The sequence below is a fragment of the Mobula birostris genome, chromosome 9 (genome assembly GCF_030028105.1).
Source record: "Mobula birostris isolate sMobBir1 chromosome 9, sMobBir1.hap1, whole genome shotgun sequence".
Taxonomy (NCBI): domain Eukaryota; kingdom Metazoa; phylum Chordata; class Chondrichthyes; order Myliobatiformes; family Myliobatidae; genus Mobula; species Mobula birostris.
Window position 1 is genome coordinate 66,102,296 of NC_092378.1, and position 23,693 is coordinate 66,125,988.

The 23,693-nt window shown below is 45.5% G+C and overlaps 1 protein-coding gene across 2 annotated transcripts in view; it reads right to left on the minus strand.

Moving 5' to 3' along the window:
- pawr (PRKC, apoptosis, WT1, regulator) overlaps positions 1–18,594 on the minus strand; it is a 231,896-nt gene extending 213,302 nt beyond the window's left edge. Inside the window, exons 1-2 of one of the 2 annotated variants that reach the window (XM_072268193.1) lie at positions 18,459–18,594; positions 16,386–17,010 (exon numbers count right to left, since the gene is read on the minus strand). In XM_072268193.1, the coding sequence (XP_072124294.1) occupies positions 16,386–16,901 (516 nt within the window). In that variant the 5' untranslated portion in view covers positions 16,902–17,010; positions 18,459–18,594. Of the gene's footprint in view, positions 1–16,385; positions 17,011–17,116; positions 17,250–18,458 lie in introns of those variants that run through there. The other variant, XM_072268192.1, reaches the window with a different exon arrangement.
- Between the last annotated feature and the right edge of the window lie 5,099 nt (positions 18,595–23,693).

Genomic DNA, 23,693 nt, shown 5'->3' on the forward strand with positions numbered 1-23,693 from the left:
TTCTTTAGCCAGAGGGTGGTGAATCTGTGGAATTCATTGTCTATGGAGGCCATCATTGGGTATATTTAAAGGGTGATAGGTTCTTGATTAGTCAGGGCATCAAAGGAGAAGGCAGGAGAATAGGATTGAGAAGGAAAGTAAACAGCCATGATGGAATGGCGGGGCAGACTCAATGGGCCAAATGGCCTAATTCTGCTCCTATGTCTTATGGTCTAAGTTTCTCCCACAGACCGTCCAGATCCTGATGGAGAGATTCAATGAAAAGACCAACGTCAAATATGAGCGAGAGCGAGAGAGATTCCTCCCACATTCCAAAGATGTACAGGTCGGGGTAAGTAAATTGTGGGCATGCTGTGTTGCAGCCAGAAGCATGGCTGTTTGTAAATGTAAAGTTTTCCATCAATTCTATTATATTTCTTTTATTGCCCAGTAAATGCCTGTAAGAAAATGAATCTAAAGGTAGCATATGGTAACATACAAGTACTTTGACAATAAATTTAGTTTGATATTTGCAGGGTGCCGCAGCACATCCTCAGACTGTGTTGGTCTTTGACACAAATGACTCATTTCACTGCATGTTTTGATTTACACGTGATCAAATATAGCTAATGGTTCCTCGTCTTTATCTTTGCATTTCTCTTTACAACTAAGTATTGTTGAAGAGAGACTGCCAAACCACCAATAACGTGTTGAACAAGTACCAACTCAGTCAAACGTGTCTGCCAGACGCCAGCCATCTTGGCCACAGTGCTGGTGATTCAGTGTATGGCTTTGTCGGCACATCACTGATACTTGTTTCCCACATCTTGTTCCATCCAGCAGTGTACCAAGCTGGCTTATGACAACCCCAGGAGAAGGTGCATTTCTGCTGTACAGCCATACATGCACACAGTCTAGTCTGAAATTATACATTACAATGGTAAACAATATGCAGAATTCACGGCCCCACCAGGATATAGACAGCTTCAGGCAAACAGTGATTAATTTTTTTATATATATTCTTAAGCACAATGCATTTACAGCATAATTAACTAACATCATGAGTCAGAGATATACATACAGCAAGGAAACATGCCTTTCAGCCCAACCCGTCCATGCCGACCAAGATGTGAGGAGGTGTTATTATTTATTACACTCCCTCTTCTCATTACTACCATCAGGGAGGAGGTACAGGAGCCTGAAGACACATCAATGCTTCTTTCCCTCCATTATCAGACTTCTGAACAGTCCATAAAAACTACAATATTTTGTACTTTTTTTTGGTACCACTTATTATATTTTCAGATATTTCTCATAGTAACCCATTAATTGTAACTCTGTTTCCCTCATGTCTTAGATGGTGAGGATTCATCATAAGGACCCCCACTATCCAGACATGCCCTCTTCTCCTTACTACCACCGGGTAGGTGTACAGGAGCTTGAAGTCCCACACTCGATGTTTCAAAAACAGCTTCTTCCCCTCTGCCATCAGGTTTCTGAATGGTCTGTGAACCCATTAACACTACCCTGCTACTCTTCTTCTGCAATATTTATTTTTCTTAAATTATATTACATTTTATGTCTTGCTCTGTTCTATATACAAAAAAATTCACAACATACATCAGCGATAATAAACCTAATTCTGATTAAGACGCTAATTCTGTTTGACTAAACTAGTCCCATTTTGCCTGCATTTGGCCTATATCCCTCCAAACCTTTCCAATCCATGTACTTTCCCATGTATCTTAAATCCTGTCTCAACAACCATCTCTAGCAGCTCTTCCTGCGCACTGACTGCCTTCAGTGTGGGAAAGTTGCACCTAGGGTTCCTATTAAATCTTTCCCATATGGACTCTGTCTATACTTGATGCCTCGGTGAAGCAGCCAGCATAACCAAAGAACACACATCAAAGTTGCTGGTGAACGCAGCAGGCCAAGCAGAAGGAAGGTCCTGACGAAGGGTCTCGGCCTGAAACGTCGACTGCACCTCTTCCTACAGATGCTGCTTGGCCTGCTGCGTTCACCAGCAACTTTGATGTGTGTTGCTTGAATTTCCAGCATCTGCAGAATTCCTGTTGTTTGAGCATAACCAAAGATCCCACCCACCATGGATATTCTCGCTTAGCCGTCCCATCAGGCAGAAAGCACGTACCAGCAGGCTCAAGGACAACTTCTATCCCACTGTTATCAGACTCTTGAACAGACCTCTTATACGATAAGATGGACTCTTGGCCTCACAATCTATCTCCTTTTGACCTTGCACTTTGTCATTTAACTCTACTGCACTTTTCAGTAGCTTTTACAATTTATTCTGCTTTTTTATTTTTAACTTTATTCTACCTCAATGTACTATGTAATGCTCTGATCATATGAACAGTATACAAGGCAAGCTTTTCACCGTACCTTGGCCTAAAACCAATTCCAAATACTTATGGCATCTATTTCTTGATGTCCCCAACCCTGGGAAAAAGACTGCACACACTCACCCTATCTCTGTTCCTCATAATTTTATACCTTGCACTTTATCGTTTACCTGCTCTGCACTTTTTCCAGTAGCTTTTGCGCTTTATTGTGTTGTTATTGTTTTAACTTATTCTAGCTCACTGCTCTGTAATGCTCTGATGCCTAATGTAATGATTTAATCTGTATGAACAGTATACAAGACAAGCTTTACACTGTCCTAGTAAAGTGACAGCCTAAAATGTCAACCATTTACTCCCCGCCTGATGCTGCCTGACTTGCTGAGTTCCTCCAGCATATTGTGTTACCTAAGCTTTTAAATTAGTGGTCGCCAACCTTTTTAAGCCCAAGATCCCCTACTTTGGCCTTAGTGAAAGGCAAGATCTACCTACTAAATCGTTTAGAGAAAAAACAACTCAGATTGTACTTCCAACTTGAGACCTTTTATTAGGGCTAATTGTATTTGAATTACATAAAATGCTTTTGTCAAACTTTCAACTTAATTCAACCAAGAAAACACTGTAACTATCATATCAAACAGGCCATAGTTGTCTTTCTTTAAGAATATTACAATACTCAATACCTTTTGTAGTAACTTCTACTTCGAAAAAGGACCACTCGACAACTTCACGTCCAAAGGAACAACTTTATCTGGGACAGCAAAACCAATGCGGCGGAGGGGCTTATACACACATGCGCAGAAAAAACCGAAAGTAAAACCCCGCAACCCCGTTAACAACCTCTGTTTACAAACAGCTTTCTGTAGCGGGAGTATTGCTATATTACCATTATCCTAATTAGTATTAACTTATCTTTATCACGCTCACGTTACAATACTTCTCCCCGTTTAAATTCCAACACTCCCCAAATGTAAAAGAACTGGGAAACAAAAAACAGTGGTGTCATTAGCTTGCATACCCCTGAAACTTATACTAGTGTCTCAGTAACAGTTTACCAATACAAAACACCCGAAAAACGTGGCAGATTCAACATTCAGTCTAACAAAGGAAACTGTCCATTCGAATATTCAATCTGTCAGGAGGTTTGCGAGGGCGCTGTGCTGCAACGGTTTGTTGACTTGCTGCCTGAGATAAAGAAACAAGGAGCACGAGGAACTGTCAGATGATGCATGGTTTCTGGATTTAGGCTTTCTGACAGACCTAACAGCTAAATTAAATGCACTTGACAGCGAGCTCTTAGGAAAAGACTGACACCTGCCCCACATGATAAGCGCAGTAAATGCATTTAAGGCCACGCTCGGTGTTTGGATTTCAAATTTAAAGAACGGTTGGCTGACACACTTTCCCAACTTGGAAAAACTGTTATAGGCCAACAAGAAAAAAAAAATGCTTTTCGCCCTGAGCAGCACTGTGCTCACCTAGACAAACTGGCAATAGAGCTCGATCGGTGTTTTGGGGAGTTAAACGTCATGAAAGATATTGTTGCATTTATTTCAAACCCATTTCTGCCGTTCAATATAGAACAGATAGCAGCCAAATTCCAGCAAGTATTTGGTGTGCCAAGTGGTATTGAAATGGAAATAATTGATTTGCAAAATGACATCAAACTTAAAGCAAAATCAAGGGACGGTGACTCACCACATGTGCAATAAAAGTCAGTGCCTACTTCGGGTCAACTTATCTGGGTGAAATTATATTTTCACAGATGAAAATTACTAAATCTAAGTACAGGAGCTATCTTACTGACAGACACCTCACAGATTGTCTCAGATTGGCTGTCTGTAGTTATGAGCCAAATTTCAGGGAACTAGCAGAAAGTATTCAGCCCCAGTCATCACACTGAGTGCAACGGTCAATTTTTATTCATTTATTTTTCATGTTGAAATAAAATTAAATAATGAAACTTAGAACTAAAGGTGTTGTAATGCAAGCATTATAAAGATAAGTTAATACCAATTAGGATAATGGTAATATAGCAATACTCCCGCTACAGAAAGCTGTTTGTAAACAGAGGTTGTTTCTGGGGTTGCAGGGTTTTACTTCCGGTCTTTTCTGCGCATGTGTGTATAAGCCCCTCTGCCGCATTGGTTTTGCCATCCCTGATAAAGTTGTTCCTTTGGATATGAAGTTGTCGAGTGGTCCTTTTTCAAAGTAGAAGTTACTACACATGACTCACATATGTGCTCTAGGGGTAAAATTTGCTTTTGCATCAAAAGGTTTATCAGGCATAATGCATTTGTGTATTTTTTTTTCTTTTTTTTTTCAGGATCTACTGGGAAAGTCTCAAAGATCGACTGGTTAGCGACCACTATTTTAAGTAGATCTTGGTACATGTGACAATAATAGGCCAAAACTAATACTTAGTCAAAGGAAAAGTTATATGTCAGATGCTACCTCTTGATCCCCTACCCCTGGAAAAATACTGCACGCATTCTAGCGATGCCCCTCATGATTTCATACATCTCTGCACCTCACATTCCGCTACCCTCTACGGAATGAAGTCTTAGCCTCTCAACCTCTCTCCATAACTCAGCCCTGGCCACATGAGAATTAGAAGTTAGACCCCTCAGCTTCTTAGGCTTGTTTTGCCTTTCAGTATGATCACGGCTAATAGTGTACGTCAAGTTAAAGATTAGTTTATTTTCATTCAGCCTTACACTCGTATAGTGCCAAATGGAACAAGATTCCTTGGGACCACATTGCAATACCAGAAGATTGATATTTAGAATAAGATGCATTTGCAATACGTTAAAAAGTAAACAGTACAAAGCTACTGGCACTTCATATGTGATGGGCACACAGTGGTGGCAAGGAGTTCAGTATCTCACAGCCTGGGGGAAGAAGCTGTTTCCCATCCTAACAGTCCTTGCCCTAATGCTACAGTTCCACCTGCCATATGGTAGAGGGGTCAGCGAGATAGTGAGATGGATGAGAGGGGTCATTGGTAATGTTAAGTGCCTTGTCAGAATAATCCTATCTGACCCCTTCCCTCAAAAATGACATCACTTTCACCCTCAGACACAGCCAATTATTGAGTTGCCACAACCATCAAGTCAAGGAATTTCTAGTCAACATTTCCAATGGCCAACCATTAACCCTGGGACTACAATCCCAGCCCCACAGTCTCAACCTTCACCAAGACCCTCCATGCTCAATCGATCAAACCAACTCAAAAGGTTCAAGGGATTCAATTTGCTTCTCCCGATGAGTATTATGGGCCGCACGGCACGGTAGCATAGTGGTTAGTGCACAGCTTCACATCACCAGCTATAGGATTGGGGTTTGGTTCTCACTGCTGTCTGTAAGGAGATTGTACATTCTCCCCGTGGCCACACGGGTGCCCATGAGTGCTCCGGTTTCCTCCCACATTCCAAAAACAGACAATTTTGGGTTAGTGAGTTGTCGGCATGCTGTGTTGGCACAGATAATGTGGTGACACTTGCGAGCTGACCAGCACAATCCTTGTTGATTAGATTTGACGCAAATGGTGCATTTCACTGCATGTTTCAATGTACGCATGACAAATAAAGCTGAAACTTTTAAAAAGTAAAATTTAGGAGAATGTTGCCCCCCCCCCCTCCCCTGCCAGGACTAGAGGGCCAGAGCCATAGGAGAGGTTGGCCAGACACTGTCTTTATTCCTTGGAACATAGGAGATTTAGAATAATTCTGTAATGTCACCTCTCAAATTATGAGGGGCATAGATAAAGTGGATGGTAACAGTCTTTTCCCCAGGGTAGGGAAGTCCAAAACTAGGGGCATAGGTTTAGGATGAGAGGGGAAAGATTTAAAAGGGACCTTAAGGGCAACTTTTTCCACGCAGAGAGTGCTGACTATAAGGAATGAGCTACCAGAGGAAGTGATTGAGGTAGGTACAATATTATCTTGGCTTTTACATTTTAATGCATTTTGGCCCATCCAACACCTACTAGCCCACTCACTTAACTCCCGCCAGCTACCACCAAGCAGAACATTCAATCCTTTTCAGTTTTCTGTCCTCCATCAATTCTCCAATCAAATGAAATTCTACTCCCAAATGAGGTCCTGAAAAATTCAGATTGGCCACATCCTTGGAAGACTTCCATTTCACACAAGCCAGGTTCTTCCTCCTTACTAAAACACAATTTTGCTTTCAATAAACAAAGTTGCTTAAATTAGGTTGTGATTTTCCAAGTACTCTACCACTAGATCCTTTTTTAACTCTATCACCATTTCTTGATGAAAGGCTTCCCACAGCTTATTCTGAATAGTGCCTCACTTTCCTTTTTTCCTCCCTCTCTTCTTCCTGTCTTGAACAGCAGTGGTCAGATTTTGACCTACAGCGACTGCTCCAAAATTGAGCACGTTTTTATAGCACATAGCACTGTACAGTCCTTTAGCTCACTGTATTGTGCTGACTTTCAAATCTACTCCACAATCAATCTAACCTTTCCCTCCTACATAACCCTTCATTTCTCTATCATCCATGTGCCTCTCTAAGTGCTTCTTAAATGCCCCTAATGTATCTGCCTCCAGCACCCTGGCAGCACATTCCACACACCCACCTTTCTCTGTGTAACATGGCTCTGTCTGATATCTGCCTTCAATCACCTTAAAATAATGCCCCCATTATATTAGCCATCACCACCCTGGCCACCCACTTAATCCCCTTCAAGGAGGATGAAAGATTATTTAATAGTGGTGTACAAGATGCATCCCCAAGGATGCAACCTCTTCTCCAGTCTTTTTTCTCCTGATAATTTCAATTACGAATGCCCTGCTCTGTCATCAGCTCTTTATTACTTTAGCTCTTTAGGTTGCACATGTTAAAACAGCCACAAATTATTTACTAGGCACCTCCTCATTCCCAATACTGGCAGCAGACTCAATGGGCCAACTGGCCTAGTTCTGTTCCTATGTCTTATGGTCTATTACAGCTGCCCCATTACCCATTCCTAAAAGACACTTCACTTTTCACTTCTTTTATTTTTGTGGTGGCACAGTAGCGCAGTGGTTAGTGTGACACTATTACAACGTCAGTGATTCCAGCTTTAATTCCTGCCACTATCTATAAGTTGCTTGCACGTTCTCCATGTGAGTTTCCTCCAGATGCTCTGGTTTCCTCCCACATTCCAACGACGTGCAGGTTAGTAGGTTAATTGGTTGCATGGGTATAATTGGGTGGTGCAAGCTTATTGGGCAGAAGGGCAAATTACTGTGCTGTATCATTAAGATTAAAAATAGAGAGGATCTATCACAGAGCCTTGCAGCACAGAAACAGGATCCTTATTGAACAACATTCCTATCTAAGACGGCCTCATTTGCCCACATTTGGACCATATTCCTCTCAAACTTTACTACCCATGCACCTTTTAAATGTCTCTAATGTACTGTATCTGCCTCAACTACTGACCACCCTCTGGATGAAAAAGTTGTCCGTCAGGTTCCTTCTAAATCTCTCCCCAAAGAGAGTTCATAAATTCACAGGAAATGTGCATCTTCTCTGAATTCTTGCTCGTTTACTGCTCACAGCTTTATTACATTTTTTTTGCCTATTCTCTGCTGGTTTCTTTCAATCCTCTGCTCTAGGAAATAGAAAAGTAACTGAAAAGCTCTTATTTTGTTGTGTATCCTAAACTGTAGTGGTTTGCAGCACAGAACTGATAAAAGTTAATAACTTCCTGGAGCCTGAAGATAACCCTGATGGAGATTATCCAACTGCTACAGCACTCTCTTGAAACTATTTGAATTTCAGTATCGATGAGTTTGATGATCACTCGTCTCACCAAATTAAAGTGTCCAAAACAAAAAATGCTGGAAGCACCCTGTAGAATAATCAACATCTGTGGAGAGAGAAGCACAGTGAACAATATTCTCACTGCCTTGGTAAAGCAGCCAGCATAATTAAAAACCACACCCACCCCAGACATTCTCTCTTCCTCCCTCTACCACTGGGAAGATACAAAAGCCCATCACGTCCCATTAGGCTCAAATACAACTTCTATCTTGCTGTTTATGAATAAATGGTTCCCTAGAGTGATAAAATGGACTCTTGACCTCAATCTACCTCATTATAGTGTTGCACCTTATCTACATAGCTACATTGCACTTTCTCTGCAACTGTCCACGTAGCTAAATTGCACTGTAGGGTAGTGTAATCAGAGGAAACAGACATAATTCACAATCACCACTATTGAGTTGGGGTTCACTGTAAGAGACTGGCCGAACGTTATGGCGTATTGTGTGAAGTTCTGTCACCGTGTTTTTTTGTGCTCGGTGTTTGGAGTACAATAGATGAGTTAGTAAAAAAACATAGAAGACCTGCAGCACAATACAGGCCCTTAGGCCCATAATGCCGTGCCGAATATGTACTTACTTTAGAAATTACCTAGTTGTTACAGTTTTTCTTAAACATAAAATGCTTCACGTCGCTTTATTTGCGAAAACCTACATTGGTGACCCCAATGCTCTTGGGCGACTCTGGAGTTATTGAACAAGTCGGCCAATGCAGTCGCTTTGAAACTGCCAAAACTTTTGGGAGCAAAATGCCCTTGCTTGCTTTGTACAAGCCGAGGCCCAATTTGCGCTGTGAGAAATCTCCGCCAACGACGCCATAGAATTCTATGTGGTAGCATGGCTCAGCATGGCAGTGAGAGTGGAGAGTCTACCAGAACACCCGACTGAACACAATAGATACCGGTCGCTGAAAACTCACCTCTTATAGACTTTCGGACTATCACAGTCTAAGCGTGCCAAACAGTTACTCTCCCTACTTGCTAGGCCATCGGTGCTAATGGACCACATGCTGTCACTCCTGGGAGATCACCATTCTTGTTTTATTTTTAAAGAACTCTTCATGCAGCAATGCCTGATCAAGTTCACACAGCCCTCACTAATACACCTGTGAAGGGCTATAGAGAGTTTGCTAAAATGGCTGATAGTCTACACTCAGCCAGGCAGCAGTGATAACTCCTCCTCTTTTCCCTGCCTCGACAAGCCCAGTCAGCAAGGCCTCCAACAAAAGCACACAAAACTAATGCTGCGAAACAGACTACATCGGGTCTATGTTTTTACCAAGCTTGCTTTGGTATGAACACAAGGATGTGCCAACTGCCTTGCAGCTTCGACAGTGCCAGCACATCGAGACATCAGAGGTCAGTGAACACTGAGTTCCAGCTGCCAGGGTCGTCTACTGTTCATTATGGCCACCCGTTCCAGGTGACACTTCCTGTGTGATATGGGTGCTCAAGTGAGTGTGGTTCAGGCATTACCTATTGATGAGAAGTCACAGTGACGAAACCTCACTGGAGGCCGCCAACGGGAGCAGGATCCAGGCTTATGAGACACAACCAGCGATGCTCTGCTTCAGTGGGTGACGTTACACATGGGACTTTGTCCCCGCTAGAGTGGCTAGACCCCTGCTCGGTGCAGATTTCCCGTGCACCAAAGGACTGTTGGTCAATCTTAAGAACTTACCAACTTACTTGTGGATGTCAAGGACTTTGGGTCATTACCCTGCCTCCCCAGTGAGTTCCCCACAACAACTCTGTCAAGCGCATGCACCACCATACGTGAGTTTACTCGATGGTTGGGTGAACTCCCAAATACACCAAGCCCACATTCTTCACTACAATCACAAAACAGACTGTAGACTGGAGTGCAGAGACTGGACCCAGAAAAGCTGGCAACTGCAAAGGCTGAGTTTGCCAACATGGAAAGACTTGGCATTGTACGCCAGTTGAATATCCCTTGGGCTTTGCCCCTCCAGATAGTTGCTAACTCTGATGGTGGTTGCCGCCCATGTGGTGATTACAGATGCCTTAATGAGGCCACCACCCCCAACCGTTGCCCGGTCCACACATCCAAGACTTTGCAACACGTTTAGCCGGAAAGTTAATTTTTTCCAAAGTCGATTTAGTTAGGGGCTACTACCAGATTCCTGTGTGCTCGGAGGATATTCCCAAACATCCCATTTGTGGTAACCCAATTTCACCTCTTTTGAGATTCTGCACGTGCCACTTGGGCAGAAAAATATAGCGCAGACTTTCCAACAGCTGATGGACTCCGTATTAAAAGATTTAGATTTTCTTTTTGTTTACCTGGATGATATACTTGTCACCAGTGCACCCAAATCCGAACATGTACCTCGTCACCGCACACTTTTAGTGCTTAAGCCAACATGGGTTGATTATTAACCCTGCTAAATGCCAGTTTGAATTGTCAACCATTGACTTTCTCAGTGATCACATCTCCACAAAAGGTGCGAAACCCCTCCCATCAAAAGTAGACAGTACTATAGATTTCCTACCACCCCACGCTACTAAAAAAACTACAGATTTTAGGGATAGTGAATTTCTATCACCGTTTCATTCCATATGCTCCCCCTGCATACTGCACTTAAAGGCAATACCCCTAATCAAGTGCTTGACTGGTCAACGGACATGACCAAGGCACTTGATGATACCAAACAATACAACTCTAATAGTTCATCCGCTCCCCAATGCACCCATAGTCATTACTACTGACGCTTCAGACTGCTGTGGGTGCTGTGCATGAACAGTTGTTCGGAGGTGTCTGGCAGCCACTCACCGTCCTCAGCCGGCAGCTCCGTCCCCACGAAAGGAAGTGCAGCACGTTTGACCGTGAGCTTCTAGGTCTCTATCTGGCTGTCCGCCATTTTTGCTTTCTTCTATGGGTCGTCATTTCACAGCATTTTCTGACCACAAACCCCTCGTATACACGATGGCCAAAATATCAGACCCTTGGTCTGCACGGCAGCAACACCACCTGGCCTACATATCTGAGTTCACAACTGATGTACAACATATCAAGGGGAAAAATAATACCGTGGCCGATTGCCTCTCACAGAAGCCATTGATGCTGTACACCTAGGGGTTGACTATGTCGGCATGGAAGCCACCAAAGCTACTGACCCAGAGGTCCAGGCTTACCGAACAGCAGTCACTGGCATGTGGCTGACATTAAGTTCAGGGAAATGGGGGTTTCTCTCCTGTGCGATGTCTCAACTGGTCGCCCTTGCCCCATATTGCCTGCAAACTGGAAGCAGACTCCATACATGGAGTTTCACATCCGGGCCGGAAGGTCTCACAGCAACTGGTTGGACTAAAGCTTGTGTGGCACAGCCTTTGAGAAGATGTGCGTGATTGGAGTGCCACCCGTGTGGAGTGCCACGTCACGTTCAGTCACCACTGTGGTCCCTGAGCAATGGTTTGACTATGGCAATGTGGACCCCATTGGCCCTCTTCACCCCTCTCACAGTCTCACGCACCTCCTTACCATGGTGGACCATACCACCAGGCCTCAGGCAGCATCAGCGAAGACTGCAGACGTTCATTAGCACCTGGGTTGCTCAGTTTGGTACCTTATCTGATATTTCCCCTGACCGCGGTCATCAATTCATTTCAGACCTCTGGGCTGCGATGACCCAGAACCTCAGCATTAGGCTACATCACACCAAGGCGTATCACCCACTGTTTAATGGCCTATACAAATGGATCACCGCCCCTTAAAAGCTGCTCTGAGGGCTTCCTCATCGAATGAACATTGGGATGATCATCTCCCATAGGTCCCTCCAGGGCTCAGAACCACACCAAAAGAGGCCTTCCAGTCGGCCACAATTGAGTTGGTATATGGGTAGCCATTACAAGTGCCACGTGATTTTATTCCTGACACTCCGACTGCCTGGTCAGCATCTCAGCAGGGTTCCACACGCCTCAGTAAATTCAATTCCTTTGCACATATTCCTATTTCCCATCATGGCGTACAGCACTCTTGGGATCCTATTGACCTACAATCCACCTCGTTGGTTTTCATCCGTCATGACACACATCAACATCCCCTTAAGCCCCCCCTCACAATGGCCCATTCCACATTTTGGAACAGAGAGAAAAAACCTTTATCATAGATAAGAGAAGCAAATCCGAATATATTTCAGTAGATTGGCACACAAGAACTTGGAGGATTCCACTACCATAGCCCTGCCATCATGACATGACCATGACATGTCAATGCACCTCTGGGCGAATCAGAGGCCTCTGCCATTCCTCCACCCATTGACATAGGACTTGAGCTGGACAGCTCATGCAGGCTCCAGATAGGCTCATAATGCTGATGAATTCTGGGGAGGGGTGGGGCCTGTGTAGAATGTAATCTGTGGGAATGTACAGAATTCACAACCACCAACATTAAGTTGGGGTTCAGTTTTAAAGGATGATTGGACATGATGATATATTACGTTAAGTTCTATTTCCGCGCTTTTTCTGTTCAGTATCTGGAGTACATAAAATGAGCTGTTATGGCTTTTCTTAAACATAAAATGCCTCGCGTCTTTTATTTGCAACACCTACAGCACTTTCACAGCAACTTTCGTATTTGCAGAATAACAATTTACTCTGCATTCTCTTGTTACTTGTCTTTGCGTTACCTCAGTGCACTGTTGGGATAAAATGATTATGAACTGTTGTGATAATAAAAGTAAGACAAGTTTTTCAGGGTATTTTGGTATATGTGACAATAATAAACAATTTACAAAGTCCAGTTTTCAATTTCAGTTTTCCACCATCTGCGTTGCTTTTAATTTTAAAAATAGATGGATTGAAGATAACCAAGCAAAAGATGCTTGAAGAGCAGCATCACCAACAAGGAATTAGCAGATCACTAACGTGGATTTGCCATGTTACTAACCTAAGTCCCCAATCCAAGACAGAGCAAACAAGACATGCTGGAGGAACTCAGCAGGTTAGACAGCATCTACGGAGGGGAATGGCCAGTCGATATTCAGGGTGGAGACCCTTCATCAGGGCTGGAAAGATGTAGGGGAGACAGGCAGTACAAGGAGGTAGGGGGGGGAGAAAGAGTAAAGCAAAATGAGGGGTATAGATCAGGTAAATTACAAACAGGCTTTTTCAACCGAGGTTGGTGAGACTAGAACTAGAGGTCATGGCTCAAGTATGAAAGGTTAAAGGCTCAGGGGGAGCTTCTTCACTCAGAGGATGGTGCGAACGTGGAATGAGCTGCCAAGAGAAGTGGTAAATGCGGGTTTAATTTCAACATTTATGTCCCAGGGCAGATCGATGGGAACAACATTTTGGCATGGACTAGATATGGACTAGATGGGCCAAAGGGTCTTTTCTGTGCTATAGTGCTCTGTGACTCTAAGACTAGCAGGTGATAGGGGAAAGAGTGGGAACGAAGTGAGGGGTGATAGGTGGAAATAACAAAGGGCTGATGAAGCTGGTAAGGACAGTGGACCATGAAATAACAGGGATGAGGTGGAGAAATAATGTGGGTGATGGGCAGAACGAGAGGGCAGGAAAGAAGAGAAGATGAGGGGGTCAGTGAGAAAAGGAAAGAGGGGACCGAGGGGAGTACATTTTGTGACTGATAAAGGGTCTCCACCTGTAATGTTACCTATTTCTCTCCACAAATGCTGCTTAACCTGTTGAGTTCCTCCAGCGTTTTCTGTAATGCTCCAGGTTTCCAGCATCAGCAGTCTCGTACTTCAATCAGAGATGAAGCTGCAAAATTATTCCTGCCACGCTGAAAGTTCAATTAATACAGATATTTATACATCTTTCCAAATCAGAGTGTAACAAACTGCACATTAGCCAGCTACCACCTTGGAAATACTGCAGCTAGCGCTAGCGTACTGCTTCACAGTACCAGCGATTGGGGTCCAATTCCTGCTACTAGCTGTAACGAGTTCATATATTCTCCCTGTGACCACGTGTTTCCTCCAGGTGCTCCAGTTTCGTCCCACATTCCAAAGACATACAGACAAGGGTTAGTAAACTGTGGGTACGCCACGATGGTGCTGGCAGCATGGCAACACCTGCGGGCTGCCCCCAGCACAACCTTGGACTTTTTTTGGTCATTGACGCTGATGACTCATTTCACTGTATTTTTTGATGTACATGTGACAGACAAATAGCGGTAATTTTTAAATCTTTAGTTTGTAACCAGCCAGGGTAATGCATAGGCAGTCAATATGTTGTAAATTCAACCAGTCAGCTGGATTTGGGGGGCTGCGTAACAGACAGGCTGAGCAGGAAGACCACCACCCAGGATCTAAGAGAACATGCTAGTCTAAATAGTGTGTGTGGTCAAGACCAAGTGCAGACCCACTGTGAACAGAAATAATATGATCAGCACAAACTTTCAGAACACAGTTGTATAGCTATAAAAGACACATGAGCAATGCTTTGTAAAAAGAGTACTGGGAACAGGATACATGGCATTGGCTTTAGAATGAACCCAGAAAAACACAGCAAACAGGTAAAAAGGAACTCATTAACACAAGAGGTTCCTCCGATGCTGGAAATCCAGAGTCACACTCACAAAGTGCTGCAGGAGCTCAGCAAGTCAGACAGCATCTATGGAGAGGATTAAGTAGTCAATGTATCCGGAAAGGACTCTCAGCCCAAAATATTGACTGCTTATTCCTCTCCACAGATGCTGCCTGACCTGCTGAGTTCCTCCAGCATTTTGTGTGTGTTAAAAAGGAACTCACCTGGTGCAAGGACAGGGCTCAGCTGGGAACACCATAACCAACATAAACACAGGGCAGTACAGTAAAGAAACACACCATTCAGCCCATGATGTCTGTGCTAACTATTATGCTAATTTAACTAAACCCATCTGCCTGTACAAGGTTCATATCCATTCATTCGCTGTCTGTTCATGAGCCTATCAAAGTCTCTGAAATGTTGTTATTGTACCTTCTGCAGAGCACATTCCTGTCCCTCCTCGCTGTCTGTGTAGAAAATATTTGCCTTGCACATCTCCTTTAAACCTCCCCTCCCCCACCCAAAATACATGTCTTCTAATATCTCCGCACAGGGGCAAAAAAGACTATCTATTCTATTTATGCCTCTGATAACATTATAAACTTCTATCAAGTTGTCCCTTAGCCTAGACACTCCAGAGAAAACAACCCTTATAACTAATACCCTTGTGCACCCTCTACAACCTTCTTGTAATACAGTGACTAGAACTGCACACATTACCCCAGACGTGACCTAACCACAGCTTAATACAACTGCAATGTGACTTCCCAAATATTATTTCTTCCCCCAGACAGTTAATCTAGCTGGCCCCCACACCTCCCTTTATCAATTACCCATCTCACTGCAAACACATCAACACACAAAATGCTGGAGGAACTCAGCAGGCCAGGCAGCATCTTTGGAAATGAGCAGAGTCAACGTTTCGGACTGAAACTCGAAGGGTTGTCCTGTCGAAGGGTTTCAACCCGAATCGTCACTGTACTCTTTTCCATAGATGCTGCCTGGCCGGCTGAGTTCGTTCCCCTTTTGTGTGGGTTGCTCAGGTTTCCAGCATCAGCAGATTTTCTCTTGTTTGTAAACACAAACTACTTTTTGTATTGATGCATATTTTATTCTTTATAGTACTTTAACCACTAACTTTATTAACTTTTTTTTAATGAAAAGTATGTTTTATAAAATTCTTTATAACAAGGGAATGATGTGTTTTGTTTCACATCCACCCTGACCAACACAACAAATTTCTAATACAGTACATGTAAGTGTATATGGGGTGAATAAAGTTGATCTGAAACTCCATGCCCTGACTGAAGAGTTTTTTACTATCCTACCCATTTCCAACAGTATTGACTTCAACTCCCAAGATCCATCCATCCATCCCTGCTGTCAACTGCACACATTCCTCCCAAGCGCAATCCCTTTCCCTTGCCCAAGCTCCATCTGCCCTCATTTCCAAAACGATGTACATCACAATGCATCGTTTGACAACTTTCCCCACTATTTACATCTTTACCAATATCTGTGTCAGCTAAAAACCTGTACCAACCAAACCATATTTTCCTGCAATTTACAGATATTCAGAGGTCCCTGTGGAATATCACTGCTCACAGGGATGCAGTTAGAGAAACACGGGGGTCCGGGGCGAGTGGGGGTGGGGGTCGGAGCCAGAGGGGTTGTCGCGGGGAGAACCCGCAAGCCGCCCTTACCTCCGTCGAGGGGATGTTGACGACCCCTGTAGATCTCCTCTTCTCCCTCAGCTTCCGTTTCTCGATCTGCCCCTTGCCCTTGCGGGCGCTCGGTCCCGAACTTTTCTTCTCCTTGTTCTTTGGGCAAACGGGAGGCGATGAGGCGGCGGCGGCGGCGGGCGGAGCAGAAGAAGGCGGAGGCTCCGTTTCAACACCGTCCGCCACCGGATTCCTGGCGGCGCCTTCGCCGCTTCTCCCTTCCTCGTCGCTGCGCCGCGCTGCCGGGGCTGCCGCCCTGCCGCCGGTGCTCACCGTTCCCGGCGGGACCGCAGCTCGGTCACCGCCGCCTCCGTTGTTGTTCAGCTCGGCCACCGGCGGTGAGGAGCCGTTACGGCTGGACCCGGCATCGGCGTTGTTGACGGAATTATTCGCGCCGGTGGCGGCAGCGAAGCGGGCGCGCATCTTCTCCCGCTTGGCCTTCCATTCCTCCAGGAAGTCGGTAGTGTTCCCGGGAGGCCGGTAACCCCCGCTCGCCATCGTCTGGAACAAGCACGTTCCTCTCGCTGGCACACAGAACAAAAACTTCCACAAGATTTGGGAAAAGTTGGGGAGAACTCCAGCGTCGCCTCTGGCGGCCCAGAGCAACCTGAGGAGACAAAACAAATAAGGAGACGAGTCCTTCAGAGCCAGTTTACCCGGGATATCCCACCCCTTTCCCCTCCCTAACCCTCCCCCCGCGACACGCCGCCTACCTGTACTGGGCCGCGGCAGGTGCCGTTTACGAACTCCCTCCTTCCCTCTCCCTCTGCTCCCGGTCACCGAGCCGCCGCCACCTCACCGAACATTCACCCCCCCGCCCCATCACCCTGGAGCCCAAGGACCGGCAGCCCCTCCCCGAAGATAAGAGAGGCGGCAGTTGCAGTAGCGTCTCACCCCGAGGAGGAGGGCAGAAGTGAAGGTGTGTGGGTGTGGGGTGGAGGGGTGGTGGGGTGGAGGGGTGGAGGGGTGGAGGGGTGTGGGGTGGAGGGGTGGGGGGGTGTGGGGTGGAGGGGTGGGGGGGTGTGGGGTGGAGGGGTGTGGGGTGGAGGGGTGGAGGGGTGTGGGGTGGAGGGGTGGGGGGTGTGGGGTGGGGGGGTGTGGGGTGGAGGGGTGGGGGGGTGTGGGGTGGAGGGGTGGGGGGGTGGAGGGGTGGGGGGGTGGAGGGGTGGGGGGGTGGGGGGTGGAGGGGTGGAGGGGTGTGTGGGGGTTGGGGGGAGGAGGTGGGGGTGGGGGGAGGAGGTGTGTGTGGGGGGTGGGGGGAGGAGGTGTGTGGGGGGGTGGGGGTGGGGGTGGGGGTGGGGGGGTGGAGGTGGGGGTGTGGGGGGGGGTGGGGGTGTGGGGGGGGGTGGAGGTGTGTGTGTGGGGGGGTGGAGGTGTGTGTGGGGGGGGGTGGGGGGAGGAGGGGGGTGGGGGGTTGGGGGGAGGAGGGGTGTGGGGGGGTGGGGGGAGGAGGGGTGTAGGGGGGTGGGGGGAGGAGGGGTGTGGGAGGGAGGGGGGAGGAGGGGTGTGGGGAGGAGGTGTGTGTGCGGGGGGGAGGTGTGTTTGGGGAGGAGGGGTGTGGGGGGTGGGGAGGAGGGGGTGGGGGTGTAGGGAGTGGGGAGGAGGGGGGTGAGGGTGTGGGGAGGAGGAGATGAAGGGGAGTGGGGGTAGGAAGACAGCGGGCGGGGTGTAGGGTGTGGGGAGGAGGGGTGTGTGGGGGTGGGGTGGAAGAGGAGGGGATGAAGGGGAGTGGGGGCAGGAAGACAGCGGGCGGGGTGTAGGGTGTGGGGAGGAGGGGTGTGTGGGGGTGGGGTGGAAGAGGAGGGGATGAAGGGGAGTGGGGGCAGGAAGGCAGCGGGTGGAGTGTGTGGATGGTGACAGGTGAAGTGGGGTGAGGGAAGTGAATGTGGTTAGTGGTGGGGGCGGGAGATGTCGTGTCGATGGGGGAGTAAGGGGGAGCCCCTCCCTTTAAGGGTGTGCTGTCGAGAGAGATGTGAGGAGAGGGGGAGGGAGGAAACTGGAGGATCCCCCCCCCCCGAGGGAGAAAGGAGTGCCGGTGCCGCGCTCCCTCCCTACCTGATTGCACCCGCACGCCCGATGAACCAGTGCCGCCCGGGTCGACAAAGAGATTCCGGCTGAGAGCCGGTGCTGCCGTGGGAAGGCGAAGGGTTTCTCTCTCCTTTCCTCCCTCCCCCTGCCCTGTAGGTCCAACCCACCACGAAAAATAACTTTAGGAAAAAAAAAGGAAGTGTTAAATCTCTGTTTTTGAAACAACAATCGAACTTGGCCAACTCTAAAACAGCTCTCCGGTGCTGGAATGCCTGCACACGTTGTAAGCTGGCGATTTTTAAAATCCGGTTTCAGGCAATTCTCTTGCACTCCTGTTAAAATAAAACTTTTTCAGGGCTGCGCTTTAGAAGTATCCCTGGAGGGTGGCGTGGACGATCACAGGAACAATAATTCAGGGAAGTGAGAGTTTTTCGCCTGCCGCGAGTTCACATGGAGGAGATTTAAAAGAGGCACTGCCGAGGGAGCGCCGCGCTGTTTCTGTTGGCGATTCGATATCTCCAAATTAAATCAATTTTATTTTAGCTTTCATAACTTCACTCGCCCCATTATTGAAATGTTCCCACAACCCATGGACACACTTTCAAGGTCTCTTTATCTCACGTTCTCAATATTTATTGCTTATTTGTTTATAATTATTCTCTTTTTGTATTTGCACGGTGTGTTCTTTTTGTACATTGGTTGTTGTCTGCCCTGTTGGGTGCGGTCTTTCATTGACTGGGCATATACCCTTTATTTGATTGTCTAATTAATTATTTTAGGCTGTATACAGGTAGTTATTAGCAAAGGACTACTTCTCACAAATGGGCAGTGCATTTTCAAAGGATCACATAGCCTGCTTTTGAAAGGACTATTCCCTGCATTTAATTGCTGTTTATTCTTTTTTTTAATTAATCTGATATCATCACCCTTTCAAGCTCCATGCTTCAGATTAATAAAATCTCATCCTTGTTCTGAAATGCAACTTTATAAACTTAAATCTACTACTGGGATATGAAAAGATGAAGCTTGGATGCAAAAAATCATTAATCCCACTCATAAAATGTTTGATCCTTGTCACACTTCACCCAACTAACCACAATAAAATTAACATTTTACACTTTTAATAAATAGCAAATTCATCTTGGGTCTTTGACCGCTCAGAGTTACTTCCTTTATCACTTTGCCCAGGACTGCAAGAAACTGCAGAGCACAACACACCAAATGCCAGGGGAACTCAGCAGGTCAAGCAGCATCTATGGAGGGGAATAAAACAGCTGACGTTTCAGGCCAAGATCTACAGGTTAACCTGCTCACTTTCTCATTCTGCTGAATGGTCAGCTAAACCTTGAATCTTGCACTCCTCATTAATAAGACGAACAAATTAATTGTGGACTTTAAGAAGGGTAAGTTGAGTGAACACACACCAGTCCTCACTGAGGGATCAGAAGTGGAAAGGGTGAGCAATTTCAATCTCCTGGGTGTCAGCATCTCTGAGGATTTATCCTGCACCCAACATATTGATGGAATTACAAAGAAGGCACACCAGTGGCTATGCTTCAATCGAGTTTGAGGAGATTTAGTGTGTTACCCAAGACACTCGCAATCTTTTACAGATGTACCATGGAGAGCATTCTAACTGTCTGCATCACTGTCTGGTATGGAGGGGCCACTGCACAGGACTGGGAAAAGCTGCAGAAAGTTGTAAATTCAGCCACCTCCATCTTGGGCACTAGCCTCCCCAATATCGAGGACACCATCAAAAGACGATGCCTCTAAAAGTTGGCATCCATCATTAACAACCCCCATCACCCAGGACATGCCCACTTCTCATTGCTACCATCAAGGAGGATGTAGAAGAGTCTAAAGCCACACACTCAACATTTCAGGAACAGCCTCTTCCCCTCCACCATCAGATTTCTGAATGGTCACTGAACCTGTGAACACTACCTCAGTATTTTTTCCTCTCTTTTTGCACTAGATACTTAATTTAATTTTTTATATATACTTATTGTAATTTATGGGCCAGCGGGTGCTGTAGTGACATCAGCAATGGACTTCAAGGGGAATGGTCCTGAGTTTGAATCCAGCTAAGGCCCAACCTGGGCCGTAGCAGTATCTGTGTAGAGAAAGGCCCGGCAATCTACTTCTGTATCTTGCCAAGAAAACCTTATGGACAGCTATGTGATCCATAGGGTCACCTTCAGTTGGAAGTACTCAACAACAACAACATTGTAAGTTACCATTTTTATTATTATGTATTGCAATGCAGTGCTGCTGCAAAAGAACAAATTTTCATGACATATGTCAGTGATGTTAAACCTGATTCTGATAAAATTGACTGTTTCTCTCCCCACAGATGCTACCTGACCCGCTGAGTCCTTCCCTCAATCTCTGTCCAACACGGGGAGGTTCATCCACTTTGCACCCAAGATAGGTAAATTGATTTTTAATTTTTAAGACATTGAGAGAGATTAAGAAATGTGGGGAGGAAAGGAAAATTTTGTCCAGCTGGTCATAGAACATTACAGCACAGAAACAGGCCTTTTGGCCCTTCTTGGCTGTGCCGAACCATTTTTCTGCCTAGTCCCACTGACCTACCTCTGGACCATATCCCTCCATACACCTCTCATCCATGTGCCTGTCCAAGTTTTTCTTAAATGTTAAAAGTGAGCCTGCATTTACCACTTCATCTGGCAGCTCATTCCACACTCCCACCACTCTCTGTGTGAAGAAGCCCCTCCTAATGTTCCCTTTAAACTTTTCCCCCTTCACCCTTAACCCATGTCCTCTGGTTTTTTTCTCCCCTAGCCTCAGTGGAAAAAGCCTGCTTGCATTCACTCTATTTATACCCATCATAATTTTATATACCTTTATCAAATCTCCCTCATTCTTCTACGCTCCAGGGAATAAAGTCCTAACCTATTCAACCTTTCTCTGTAACTCAGTTTCTCAAGTCCTGGCAACATCCTTGTAAACCTTCTCTGCACTCTTTCAACCTTATTAATATCCTTCTTGCAATTTGGTGACCAAAACTGTACACAATACTTCAAATTCGTCCTCACCAATGCCTTATACAATCTCACCGTAACATTCCAACTCTTATACTCAATACTTTGATTTATAAAGGCCAAGTACAAAAAGGTCTCTTTACAACCTTATCTACCTGTGACGCCACTTTTAGGGAATTTTGTATCTGTATTCCCAGATCCCTCTGTTCTACTGCACTCTTCAGTGCCCTACCATTTACCTTGTATGTTCTACCTTGGTTTGTCCTTCCAAAGTGCAATACCTCACACATGTCTCCATCTGCCATTTTTCCAGCTGGTCCAAGTCCCTTTGCAAGCTTTGAAAAACTTCCTCACTGTCCACTACACCTCCAATCTTTGTATCATCAGCAAATTTGCTGATCCAATTTACCACATTATCATCCAGATCATTGATATAGATGACAAATAGCAATGGACCCAGCACTGATCCCTGTGGCACGCCATTAGTCACAGGCCTCCACTCAGAGAAGCAATTCTCTACCACCACTCTCTGGCTTCTTCCATCGAGCCAATGTCTAATCCAATTTACCACCTCTCCATGTATACCTAGCGACTGAATCTTCCTAACTAACCTCCCATGCGGGACCTTGTTAAAGGCCTTACTGAAGTCCATGTAGATAACATCCACTGCCTTCCCTTCATCCACTTTCCTGGTAACCTCCTCGAAAAACTCTAATAGATTGGTTAAACATGACCTACCACGCACAAAGCCATGTTGACTCTCCCTATTAAATCCCTGTCTATCCAAATACTTGTAGATCCTATCTCTTAGTACTCCTTCCAATAATTTACCTACTACCGATGTCAAATTTACCGGCCTTTAATTTCCCAGATTACTCTTAGAGCCTTTTTTAAATAATGGAATAACATGAGCTATCCTCCAATCCTCTGGCACCTCACCCATAGATACTGACATTTTAAATATATCTACCAGGACCCCTGCAATTTCAACACTAGTCTCCTTCTAGGTCCAAGGGAATACCCCGTCAGGTCCTGGGGATTTATCTACTCTGATTTGCCTCAAGATAGCAAGCACCTCCTCCTCCTCCTCAATCTGTATAGGTTCCATGACCTCACTACTTGTTTGCCTTATTTTCATTGACTCCATGCCAGTTTCCTTCGTAAATACAGACGCAAAAAACCCATTTAAGATCTCCCCCATTTCTTTTGGTTCCATACAAAGCCGACCACTCTGATCTTCAAGAGGACCAATTTTATCGCTTACTATCCTTTTGCTCTTAATATACCTGTAGAAGCTCCTTGGATTATCCTTCACCTTGACTGCCAAAGCAACCTCATGTACTTTAGCCCTCCTGATTTCTTTCTTAAGTATTTTTTTGCACTTTTTATACTCCTCAAGCACCTTATTTGTTTCCTGTTTCCTATACATGTCATACATCTCTCCTTCTTTATCATGTCAATCATGAAATCTTTGTCATGTCAACAAACGTTAGAAAAGAGGTGTTGAAATAAGTTACAATGATCATGGGACTTTAGTGTCTGGTTTAAGGGAATTAAAAAGTTAGGAAATGTTCCCTCATTTGTTTTATACCTGGAAAAGATTCCACTTGGTTCCAAGCAGTTTACATTTGCTTGCTTGCTTACTTTGAGATCGGAGGTCATTTGAGTTTGTGCTGGTTCCAAGGAGACCAATAACACCAACTTCATTCTCCCCTCCCCATTTCTGTGTCTCCCTGCAACTTACCTCCCTCACCTGCCCACCAACTCTTCTTGGAATCTTTTTGTCCCACATCTACACCCTGGGTTTGTTTGTCCTGGTAGCATAGCGGTTAGGGTAATTACTTTGCTCCACCAGTGATCACCATTCGGGAGTTTGATTCCCGCTGCTGTGCGTGAGGAGTTAGTATGTTCTCCCCATGACCACATGGGTCTCTTCCAGGTGCTTCAGTTTGCACCCAGGTTCCACAGATGTTCGAGTTAGCCTTAGTAAGCTAGGTTGGTGCTGGAAGCGTAGTGACACCTGAGGCATGTTGGTTGTTGACACTAAATGACATATTCACTGTATGTTTCGATGTTTTAATCTAGATGTGACAAATAAAGGTAATCTTTTGAAATGTTTTGTTTTCCAGCACATCTTTGGCCTGTGGCCATTGCTGGCTTGGGTTCAGCAACTCAAAGGTTAGAATCAGTATCAGGTTTACCATCGCAAACACAAAAAATCTGCAGATGCTGGAAATCCAGAGCAACACACACA